The sequence below is a fragment of the Pyxicephalus adspersus genome, chromosome 7, assembly GCF_032062135.1.
Source record: "Pyxicephalus adspersus chromosome 7, UCB_Pads_2.0, whole genome shotgun sequence".
Taxonomy (NCBI): Eukaryota; Metazoa; Chordata; class Amphibia; order Anura; family Pyxicephalidae; genus Pyxicephalus; species Pyxicephalus adspersus.
Genome location: NC_092864.1, coordinates 14798313 through 14810740, shown reverse-complemented (window position 1 = coordinate 14810740; position 12428 = coordinate 14798313). Strand labels below are relative to the sequence as shown.

The 12428-nt window shown below is 38.6% G+C and overlaps 1 protein-coding gene across 2 annotated transcripts in view; it reads left to right on the top strand.

Annotated features, from left to right (window-relative positions):
• The first annotated feature begins 368 nt into the window (after nt 1-368).
• The window catches only part of RBBP6 (RB binding protein 6, ubiquitin ligase), a 33233-nt gene continuing 21173 nt past the window's right edge, over nt 369-12428 (top strand). For both annotated transcript variants that reach the window (XM_072417572.1, XM_072417571.1), the window contains exons 1-3: nt 369-1153; nt 7147-7246; nt 7732-7768. In XM_072417572.1, coding sequence (XP_072273673.1) covers nt 988-1153; nt 7147-7246; nt 7732-7768 — 303 coding nt within the window. In that variant the 5' untranslated portion in view covers nt 369-987. The remainder of the gene's footprint in view (nt 1154-7146; nt 7247-7731; nt 7769-12428) is intronic.

Here is a 12428-nt window from a genome sequence, read left to right as displayed (position 1 = left end):
TATATATATATATATTTATAAATGAAACTAATAGATTTTTTGTAATGCTGATATATCTCTATATCAACTGGTTGGAAACATTGAGTCATTTTATCATTGTTTCTGTTTTTATCATGTGAGTTTGATACACACCAGGTTCTTGTTTGTCCCTGGGAACTTTTTATGTGATTATGTCATAAAACGATCAATTGGTTTCATTCTTATAAATTGTACAATATATTAAACTCCCCTTCTTCTATGTAAATATATAAAGTAGTAATTCTGTCCTTTCTACCAGTTTTCAAAATGGCTACCGCCGGCATCCCGCTCCTCACGTGACCACGCCAATCCCCGCCTTACGTGTGCCTCGTGAATGAGGTGACGCAGTACGTCGCCCTCGCACAGCTGACTGGAAGCCCCGTGACTAGGAGAAGAAGAGAACGGACGACGACGACGGCCTCTCCGCTGTTTCGACTTGTTGAGGAGAAGTCGGCGGGACCGGTGTGAATTTGTCCTTTTCTTCTTTTGGTTTTGGTCTCTACCGGAAGGACTGTGGGGATTGGTTTACCTCAAGCGTTTAGGGGGCGGGAGCCTCCTGCCTCGGAGAACTAGGCCGCAAGCAGCCATTGTGTGCGCAGTGGTGACAGCGAGGACGCCGACGCCTGGAGGACATTACGGACCGAGCAGGGACCCCGTGAGGACTCCTTTTTTTGGGGGGGGGTTTCTTTACAAGGGACTTTGACGAACTGTAGCGAACGGACTTTATCCCCTCACCGGAGCTCTGTGTGGGACATTGGGACTGTGTGCTGGACTCTGTGGGGGGAGGACGCCCCATGGCTACCGGTGTTGTGTCCTCAGCATTTCCCACCTCCACCATCCCCCACCTGGGACTGTGCTGGTGTGCCTGAGGCGCCCCCTAGTGTGTGTGTATATATGTGAGGTGTGCAGTGTGTGTGTATGTGTGTGTTGTTCTCTCCCTAGCTCTGCAAATACCTGACAATTGTTAACATGTCCTGCGTGCATTATAAGTTTTCCTCCAAGCTCAACTATGATACAGTGACCTTCGATGGGCTGCACATCTCCCTGGCCGACCTCAAGAGGCAGATCATGGGGCGGGAGAGGCTGAAGGCGGCCGACTGCGACCTGCAGATCACCAACGCACAGACCCAAGAAGGTAAACATTCTATACCGTGCTATTTGCATTATATATATATTTGTATGCTGCTGGTGCCATGGGTAACGGAACGCTAGATGCAAAGGTTGGTGGTCAATAATGTGATTTTAGGTGCTTTTTGCATTGATTTACATTTTCAGCCAAGGTTTCTCTTTATCAGTGTTTCTCTAGCAGGGTTCCTACAGAGGTTGCTAGGGTTTCTGTGTTTCGGTTCTTTAGGGCTATGTGTGCATTATTCCCACTGGCTGCTATTGTAAGGGACATTCAGTGTTCAAGCCAGGTGGTAAGAAATTGTAGCAGCCCTGTATTATCATCAAACTCTTCAGTAACTACCCAAAACCAGCCAGGTGGTCACCGAAGTGCTGGGTTGTGTGCCTGGCTTAAAGGGGCTGGGGAGAACACTGGCATTTATCCTATTAACCAATATTATCCTTCCTATTGTGTAAGACTTTCTCCACCTCCTAGATTGTAAGCTCTTCGGGGCAGGGTCCTCCCCTCCTGTGTCACTGTCTGTATCTGTCTGTCAAATGCAACCCCTGTTTATTGTACAGCTCTCTGTAATATGTTGGTGCTATATAAATACTGTTTTATTATTAATATTAATGTTCTATGAACTGGGCATATATATCCTAAACATCGAGACCTGAAAGCTTTTGCAAGGTTTCCTCAGTGTTAACCTCCCCAGCGATAATGCTGAGTGTGGCTCAGGGTAAATTATCAAAAAACGGTAACCCCGAGTGTGCCCGGAAGTTTAAACAGCTTACCTGGCCCTCCAACAATGCCCGACATCTTCTTCCCTTTTGGGCCAGGGGAGCGGATGCCAGGCATCTGCGAGGCGGGACCAGACAGGAAATTTAAAATGTTCAGTATTTTTAAATGTACCGCTTTTATATTTAAAAATAATTATTATTCAGGAAGGTTAAGGTTGAGAAACACTGATCAAAAAGTGCTAGGAGTTATTTGAGCTATTTGTGCATCACAGGTTAAAAACCATTGATGCCAATGATCTTTTTGGCTATCTGTAAAACTGGGAAGTGAGGATATATAATAATAAACAGGAGTTATATAGTGCCAACATATTATACAGCGCTGTACATTAAATAGAGGTTGCACTTGACAGACAGTGACACAGGAGGAGGAGAGGACCCTGCCCTGAAGAGCTTACAATCTAAGAGGTGGGGGAAGTAACACGCATAGCAGGTATTCAATGAGAGGTGAAAGTTATTTTAAGGGTTCCCAGTGTTAAAAATGTAAAGCAAGGCTGCTTTAACTTGGAACATACATAATAGAAACACTGATTTAAAATATTGACTGATGCATCTGCTTATTGTTGTTTTTTTCTTTGTATTGAAATGAAAATGTTATTTGCAAATGTTATGTTAGGAAGTAAGCAGTGTTCATTATAAACATCATCAAGGTATGGTTATATGGTTACATCAGTTTTATAAACCCATTTAAACAATTTGTTTCATGTGCTGTTGATACAACAAAATGAGACAGAATCTCTCCAAAATGAAGGAAATTTATCCTTTTTTCTCGCTCTGGTTGCAGCTTTAGAATTGTGGAGTTTCCTTCACTTTTATTCCCGGTGATATTTCACAAGTCCAAATGATTTGGTAGTGGAAATCAACTACTAAATGGGCATTTATTAAATTTTTTGGCATTGCGTATACATGGTAATTGGTTTGTGGCTACCGTGTGTTTTCTGGAGTGGAAATATTGCATGTTGCGAGTTCTTGTTGGTGTAAAGTTGTAAATGGAGTGTTCCGGCCTCTTTGCTTTTGAATTTTTCTTGAAAAATCAATAGATTTAGAATTACTGACTACATATGTTGAGGTTTTATGTGAGGGTACTTTTCATGTTTTCATTGCAGATAATTCTACTTACTTCCTTAAGTATGAAAGGTGAGCAGAAATCTTCCTAATGGAATCACATCTGTAACGTTACTTCAGTGTTTTCCCAAACCACTTTTAGCCAGGCCCACCACCCAGCACTTTACATTAACCCTCCGGCTGTTTTTGGGGTCACCACCCAGCTTAGGAAAAGCATTCTGTGGAATATACTGTTATCAACAGATTGAAAACAAATGTTTGCTCTGGGTTGCATTTGGTCGTTGCGGCCCCATTTGTTTCCTATGCACAGGTTGTTGACTTTTCTTTGAGTCAGAGTTAAGCCACACCCCTGATAGAAATAATTATTTAATTTTCTTAAGCAGGGACCTAAGTTGGCATTTCATAGCTTTTTTGATGAGCATTAGATTAAGCATCAGAAGGACCTAATATCAGTTTGGAAAGAAGTAGAATTCCTTTGTCCTGCTTGGACCCAGCATCCGGGGTATGACACAGGAAACATTTATAAAGTATAATATTTGACCTACAGTCATACAAGTTCCTGCACTTCATTATGGTGGTTACTTTCTCTTTATTGGACCTGGTCAGGTTGGCTGTATTTGTGCATGACATGGAATCAATCCTTATAGTTTTTATTTGTATCTATATTTAATCTAGAAGTGGGTAACACCCAGGGCCGAAACTCTTTTCTGTTACTTCCTGTTGAAAGGTTTGTCTTGTTACTCTAAATGATTCACGCAGTAGTGAGATTGCATAAGTGTGGATCATACGTAAATGATTTGCTAACTCGTTCAACGTGTTTTGTGTCATGTGTATGGACAATTCTATGATCCAGAGCGATGCACAGATAAGTGAATGACCATTATATAGTAGTGCATGTGCAAGCTGAAACACTTTGCTTTGGATAGCTAGAGGAGGAGTATTCAACCCCCTTCAAAGTGTTTTTGTTTATATTGTGGTCTGTGTCCCCAAAGATTTGCACTATTAACATTGGTGACCTTTTTTTATAAAGATTCTAAAGTCCTAAATGTTAGTGGTTACAAGGGGGAAATCTTCCAACAAGAAAAAAAGTTGTTGGGGAGAACTGTGTAAGTGGAGAGGAAATTCCCTTTTGTCTAAGATTTAACTTTTTTGTTTTGAGAACTACATTTTCTGATTTTTTTATTTTTTTTTCCCTTCATTTCATGTCTTGGTAACATTACTATTTCTCTACAATGGAGACACAGCAATAAAGTGAAATAGTTTGAGACCAGGAAGATCTAAGGCTATGTACACTCGTGCAATAATTGTTGATGGAAAGGATCTTTCACGATTCTTTCCAATGACAAACGACTGCACAATGCATGAACAAGGGCTGAATAGAGCAAGTTCTGCTCTATGTATAGGGGAGAACGAGGGAGCTGCACCCCACTGCGCTCTCTCCCCTTCACTCTCATTACGATCATTTGTCGCTCATCGTCCGTGGATCTGACAGGACGGTCGTTCGGATGGCGAGCGCTGTACACACGCAAGATTCTCATCTCAGTCCTAGGCCAATTATCAAACAAGAGCCATTGCACGTGTGTACGTAGCCTAAGATGTATAATTCATACGTTTTGTGTATATTGTACCATGGTACTAAAAAAAAAAAAAAAAATCTGTTTCAAGAAAAGTACTGTTTGTTTTAATACCTAGTAGTTAAGGAACACTGAACTAAAGTTTAGGGGTTCCTTACTTATTAGGAATACTAGTTGCCTGTCTGTGTCTGTTTGATTCTCTGGTACTGAAAGTATGTGGGTAATAAGTCAACATGAGGTCACAACGCCGTCCTGAATATGTCTGAGATTTCTCATTTATCCAGGTCATTGTATAACTAGTATTAGTAGCATTCAGCTGGACTTGGTGTGTTGGTGAAGACATTTTGCAGCTTTCTAAACTGATCCATCTATATCCTACTCTAGTAGACCTGATGAAGCACCTTTTAAAAGCTGCAAAGTGTCTTTAACAAGTCCAGTTGAATGTGACTGACTCTTACTTCTGTATACTTATTCTGGGCGTCTTAAAGTACTGCATGCAGCTAATATTTAATAGAAGCAGTGGCAGCCAACACTGCCTCATCACAATTTTTGCTCCATCTTGTCTTTTGAAACCCATATCCGCAGTTATTGTACTTGCTCTAGGTCTGTAAAAGACTGGCGCAAAAAAATCAAAATAGAAGCCAGTATTATTTTTTGTATTGGACAAGGAATCTGGTTTCTGCAGATAATAATTTTTCTTTTTTGTAAGGTTGTGTTTGGGAGAGAGTATATTGGTAATAGGGGGCTTTTTATTAAAAAATATAAATTCATTGTTTGGATAATTTCTAAATTAAACCACAGTAAATGTGTAACAGTTATGTTTAAATGTCCCAGGAAATTTAGAACCTCAAGAACCCTAAGGGTCCATTCACATCATATTGTGCTACAGTAACATCTTTTCAACAAAACTTTGCCATCTGCTAAGGAACATTGCATTACCACAGCTATTTCACTTTGAATGGGCCCCAAATACAAGAGAACTATCTGCTCTCCCAATACCACGCTGCAATGTAAAGTTACTGTATCTGAACCTAAAGCAAATAAAATATTTTTCATGCACTGAAATCTCATTATTGGGAGTAACCTGTCTTTTATTATGTGTTTTAAGGTCCGTTAAGGTCATTTTGGCACAGAAAATATAGCCTCAGCTTGCTTCCTCTTACACCTAAATCTTTTCTTTCTATTGAATGGTGCAGGTGGCATCTGTGGGTTGCAGTTCAGCTAAATGTAAACTTTTTTCACTTTGGTTTTTAGAACATATCTGTTATTTTCAGTGAGTGGTCTTGCATGCAAATTGATAGCAAAATTCTTCTGTTCTTGAAACTGCTATAGTAAAGTGTTTATAAAACACACAAAAATGGTTCTATTTCTTGAGGTCTCTTCAGTCCAATTATTTGTAGTTAGTTTTTGCAGTCCTGAGTATATAGAGCCATACATTTGTTAAATAATGTAAATATTAAGAAAAAAAACATGCCTCTTCTTTATAAAAGTGAGTCTTATGTATAAGTTTGTCTGCATTGACCATTTTCCTATACTCGGGCCCAGGGTTGCAATATTCTTCTGCTGCCTCAAATCTATCAAAATGTGGTCAAAGAAAATGGCAATCTTAAACAAGGGTTAAACACCTAGTGCAGCTGTATAATATGCTGAAAGATGAAAATTATATCTCAGTTGTGCCCTCAAACTCTCCATACTTCTCGTAGAAATGTTTTGTTGAAACTCTCTTTACTTGATAATTTTGCTCCATATGTAAATGAAATGTGACATTTACAAATTGCTGGGGACTGCAGTTGGTCATAAAGTGCCCCAGTTTGATTATCACGGTCCTGTCAGGCGACCGCCAAGCATGAGATCTGTAAGGGGCGAAGGAAAGAGAATGGTGGAGGGAAGCCCTCCTGCAGAGCATCTTCAAGAGTTTAATTTGGCTTTAAAGTTATCTAAAAGATGTTCGTTGAGTTTATGTAGCTATTTCTATTCAACTCAAACAGCTAAATTCACCTTGTGTAAGATTTTGGCTGCCTTTAAGTAAACGCATAAATCGGTGCATACAGTTAAAATGATTGCATGGACACCGCTTAATATAAAAACAGAATCGACGTGTTGTTGTATGCACTTGTGGGATTTGTATAATTTGCACCTTTTAACCCTCTGAAGGGTTGGACAATACCTGTCATAGCTATTAACCTTTCCCTTTGCGTCATTTCATTCCCTCAGTGAATAAACATTTTTTTGCATTACAAACAAAAAGCAGGAATAGAACTTCAATTTCTTAAGTGAAATCATGTTTCCCTATACCTCATTTAATTTGTCATAATTCTGAACTCTTTGCTGATACTGTTTCAATACATTGTTGCTCTTTGGCTCAATATATGTCAGATGTAGGGGATCTCTAAGAAGGAAGAATTGTACAATGTTTTAAAACTCTCCTTCTATGGATATTATTTCATGAGCATATAAAATAAATCCTTTGTGTTGTGTATTTACATTGATGCAGCGTCTTTATTGTCTAGTGTACTCATACCAGTTTGTTTTATGTGAAAATTGCTGTAAATTACCTTAATTGCTTCTGTATTTTTAACCTCTGTAGAATACACAGATGAAACAGCCCTTATTCCTAAAAATTCATCTGTTATCGTTCGGAGAATTCCTATTGGTGGAGTGAGGACTACAACCAAGACATTTGTCGTGTAAGTTCTGATGTCATTTTTTTACCTTTTTTTTTTTTTTTTTTATAGCTGTATGTTACATAAAGAGGTTTAGTGATTGCTTAGTCCTTTCCGGTTTTCTGTTGTCATTCCCTAACGTTCTCTGCCATATTGAAACATGTAATCTATTGCTAATGAAAACAATTTCCATGTTTACTCAAATCTTTCCCCAATATATTTCCCTCTGGTTTTGATAGTCCCTGCATCTTCCCCCCTCTGCCTTTTTCTATAAAGAAATATTTTTCAGTAATTGCATAACTGGCAATTGGCCTGGCAACTGGCCTACCTGTAGTAGGGACCTCTGTGGTCATATGCATTGCCAGTTATGCAATTACTGAAAAATAAACTTTTTAATATCAATTCCCTACATGTTAGATTTATCTGAAGTCTTTTCCTATTGTATATTTACTTTTTAAGGTGTTGATTCCACTAATTGCTTTCCTTTTTTGTTCTTGTTTGCATTCTAGAAATCGTAATGATCCAATGAGTGGAGCATCAAAAGCAGTATGTAAATCCCCAATCACCCTTTTCCTTTTTCTTCTTTACTCCAGCCTTAACAATGCAGGCTCCCACCTGCCCCTCTCTGTGTGGTTCTGTTGAAACTGTGAATTTGTAAAAGCCAATGTATTTTTGCACACTGGTATAATGAGCACTTTATGAAAGTGCAGAGTTTCTCTTGGCACTGTATTTCATATTGAATGCAATAATATATCCTGTTATACAGGACCTTGTACCGTCTGTATGATCGGTCACTACTGTGAACATGCTGTCATGTTCTGTTGTTTTGACTTTAGATCTGTTTGTATAGGCCTTTTGTATTGTTTCTTTACAATAAAGTATTACACGTGTCAGTTTTTATAAAACAAATATGATATACTTGGGTTTGTTTACATTTACATATGGCCCTATTTTACATATGTACTGGTTTTAAATCTTTGAATTTACTATGAACTGCTTTTTCTATACTTGAAAACATGTCTTGCTGCATGTTATGTAACAATGTTGTTACAGTTTATTGATGATTAATTACAGATCATGTGATTTTTAATGCACCTGTTTTTTATTGGATTGTAGCCTTATTGTCTGTCACATGTGATGTCTCAAAAGCATTGCAGCCAAATCATTTTTACCCTAGCTAAGCAGGTACTGTGCTTTAGCTGCCCCCAGGGTCCAAACACTTCAGTGCTATATATTGTACAATAATAAAGGGTTGGACAAATCTCTAGAGCCCGTAGCACTCTTTTTGCCATCTTCGTAAAAGGAGACAGAAAGAAAACAAATACTTGTACTCAGGTGTTAACATAAAGCAATGTTAACAGTAATTCTGCTATTGATATTCATTTACAATGCCTGGGTAATTGGTTTTTCTGTAACATGTTCCTTAAACTCTGATCACACTTCTGAGTACTAGGTGCTTTGGTACATTTTGTAAACCTAGGAGTTCAGATCCGCAAATATTCTCCTTCAGCAAAAATTACTTGAGTTACCTAGCTTCTTAGACAGGTGATCAGCACTGAATGGAGCCTGAACCCCCAACTTCACCAGGAAAAGTATTGCAGCCCTTCAGTCGGCTTTTCAAGAAGACCTAGCTTTATGTTAACATTTGATTTATGGGTCAGCTCTAAAAGAGGATAAATGTCATAAAAGCTACCCATTTATATTGCAGCTGTTTGTAAATGGGCATATACAGCATCAGCATTGACTGGTGTTGAGGACTTTATTTCGAGCTATAAATAAGAGGTACCCAAACTGCTAATTACACGGCAGTGTTCAGTTTACATTTAGAAAAGACAATTACTGAATTGTAGGGTCTGCACTTTACATTTGTGTTACATCCCACAAATTGGAAATGACATGTACAAAAAGCTTTATAGATTAGACTGTCTGCTGAACCGTTCTCGTAATTTTTCCACCCCTGTGTTTCTAAAGGTTCTAAATTATCCAGGTCAGCATATTTAGTAATAGTTGGTTACAGCCAACTCGACTTGCTGTGTAATACCAATCATGATTTGTAGTTTACCTGAGCTTCCTCTAGCATCAGGAAACATGTTTACCATTACAGAATAAGTCCACCTAAATGTGTTTCTAAAATATTAAATTGCTTCTAGCTTTTACCCCTCTAATAATAAAACTATTCACACATGTGTACTGGGCATGTTGTACAGTAGTTAGTACATGGGGGTTTGTCTTTTTAATAGTGCTGCTTAAAAAAAAAAAAGTCCTTACAACAAGGCTGTGCAAGCCATGTCTCTGTTCCTTTGTACATTTAAGTTGTAAGGACAGGTGGAAGGATTTCATCCGCCATTTCCTCTGTAGAAGCCAAGATATAGCTAGTTTATATGGCAAGACAGGAGGTATAGATGTGATGCAGATTGTCAATATGTAGACACTAATCGATGGTATTTTTGTGTGCATGTGATCCACCTACCACAACAATAGTTGTCAGACAATTGCCATACAGATATGCACATTTACATTGGACATATAAAGCAGCAGCATTTCTATTTACAAACATGCAATGGATACTCCATATAGCTGTGCTTGAGAGGATCTGGCAAATACTCTCCTATTTTTGTCTGGACCTTTACAATGCTTTAGTAAGCAGCTTTTCTGTGTACTGCCCAGTTTTGTATTCATTATAAGTCAGCAATTTGTCATAAATTTAAAGATAATTTTTTTTGACAGGAGTAGTTGGCAATTTGCTGCTGATTAAGTGGTTCTGGTGCAAACCCATGTAATTGGCCCCTGTAGTGATCCCAGGATTTGGAGCCAGACTGGTTGGATTCCAATCACGGTTTCAGTCTGGAGCATGGTCACAAATCTAAAAGCAGCCAATGATGTTGGCCTGTAGTTGTGTCATGGCATCAATGTATCCTCAGGATGAGGTATCATTCTGAGGAATTCTAAAAAACAGATTGTGGGCGGGAAGCTGTTAACTTTGCAGCTTGAACAAAAGCTTGACAAAATTGGATGAGCATTTGCCGGCTTGTTTCCTAGGGCTTCTAACAGCTATTTAAGGATTGTTGGCTTTTTTATTTATTTTTTATTTTTTTTGCAACAGGTAGAACAGCAGAGACATTGAGTTTCACTTGCCACTGCATTGCTTTATTCTACAGAACTGAGTATATTGTAGAATAAACAGATGACACTTGCATTGAAATACAAGAGTGATATACTTGGAAATAGTAGGTTTTAAACCAAATGTAGCTTTATCAATTACTTTCCTACACATCTCAATATTGTAGGTCTGTACTGTATTTTAAAAAAAAATCCAGTATGGAAAGTGCAGTTTAGTTTTCGTGAAACCTTTAAGAAAGCACACCTGGAAACCAATTTTGCTGCTGCAATATCTCATAATTGTCTTGTATTGGCAGATATCTGAATTATGTCATAATCCTATTTTTTTGTCTGTGCTCTGTATTTGCGAGCAGGAAAATTGAACAATGGCGTCCATACACACAAATCTTGTAGTCATTGTTTTCATAGAAATTATAGAAAGTAAAATCCCTTCTATACTAGGGTACTGCTTGTGGCTGTCCCCATCTTACAAAGGAAACATTCACCAACCATTGTGATATTGATGGCATATACAGTAACAATACTAGAAAACACCTTTACATTTAACTGTAAAGTAGGATCCTGGAGAAATGGGATTTCTAATTTTCGATTGGCATTAAAACCTACTAAAAACATGCTGTACATCAGTTGCAAAGCACAAATGTTGGCGCACTTCTTGGACCACAGACGTTCCAAAAAGTACCCGCCTCTTTCAACTGTATTTTGCCAGTGCCCAGCTGCTATGCAGTATTAGGTATTCTGATCAATAATCTTTGAAATATTTGTAATCGTGTTAATGTTTTTAATCTTTTTACTGCTAGTATAATTCACTAACAGGCTTAGATTAATGTCCACAATGATACAAGGTTTTATTAATGATGTAGAAATTAGGAAATCATTTGCTGTGTTCTTTGATCCCAGAATAAGTTTCGTTTTAACCTGTTGAGTGGCTATTGTAATATTTATTTGTGCAAGCATTTAAGCGTTTTTCTTGCAATAATTTGCATCTTCATTTGTTTATAGCATGTGTATACAATGAGTCACATGTTTTCAAAATAAAATTAAACTTTATTTTAGCAGTTTGTGTTCTTGAAATGTCTATTGCATTTAAATGTAACTGATGAGCCCTATCGATATACTGTTATTCAATCACCTAGATTTGGGGCTGCAGATTCCTAGTGGGGACACATCAGCTTGACATCATTCTTGAATTTTATTTTTATTTTTTTGCCATTGCAGCTTTTAAGTAGTTTGATGTTGTGGGTTCAATTTGTACAGTGCTTTTTTAGAACAGCACGCCAATGCACAGGTACAGCATCCTCCAGTACACAACATTACTTTTTGTTGTGTTAAAAGATGCCGGTCTGGTTTTTCATCTCTAGTTCAGTGGTCGCCAACCTTTTCGGACCTACAGACCACTAAATGCACAGACTCTGGACCGCGAATGCTCGGCTAGCCATGTGTCTCATAAAGGGGAAGAAACTTACCCCGTAGTGATGTCATGATGCCAGAAACTGCCCACTGTCCTATCACATTCTCAGACCTGCGATGGGAGAGTGGGCGGGTTGTGTCCAGACACACATATCCGTATGGGATTCATGGTCTGCGGTTCTGGCCGGTGCGCCCCCCAGCAGGGTCCTTAATCTGACCCCACTGGGGGCGCACCCGCCAGAGCTGCGGATGACCACCAGTTGGCGACCGCTGCTCTAGTTGTTTGGAAGGTATGCGATTTTTTGCGATAGTGGGAATCTCAAATTTATTGTTGTGCCTACTGAAAAAAAAAATGTAGTTTCTAGAAATATGTATGGATGAAATTTTTAGATGGGTGCATGGGAGATTTCCTTTAACTACCTGTTGTGTCTTAAGAGAAATTTGCCCTCATGGTACTCTGATAGAAAAAATAAATAAATGGCATATTACCATAACCCTTTAATGATTATCCACTAAACTGAATTTTACTAAATTTCCTCAGCTCAGGCATTGAAATGTCAGCTCTGTTTGCATCAGCTTTGCAAGTCTTCTATTAACAACCTGCAGGCATCCTTAAGATGTTGGCATATGTGTAGAGGCGGTCCAAACAGAGGACCAAAAACAAGTCCCTTTCCAG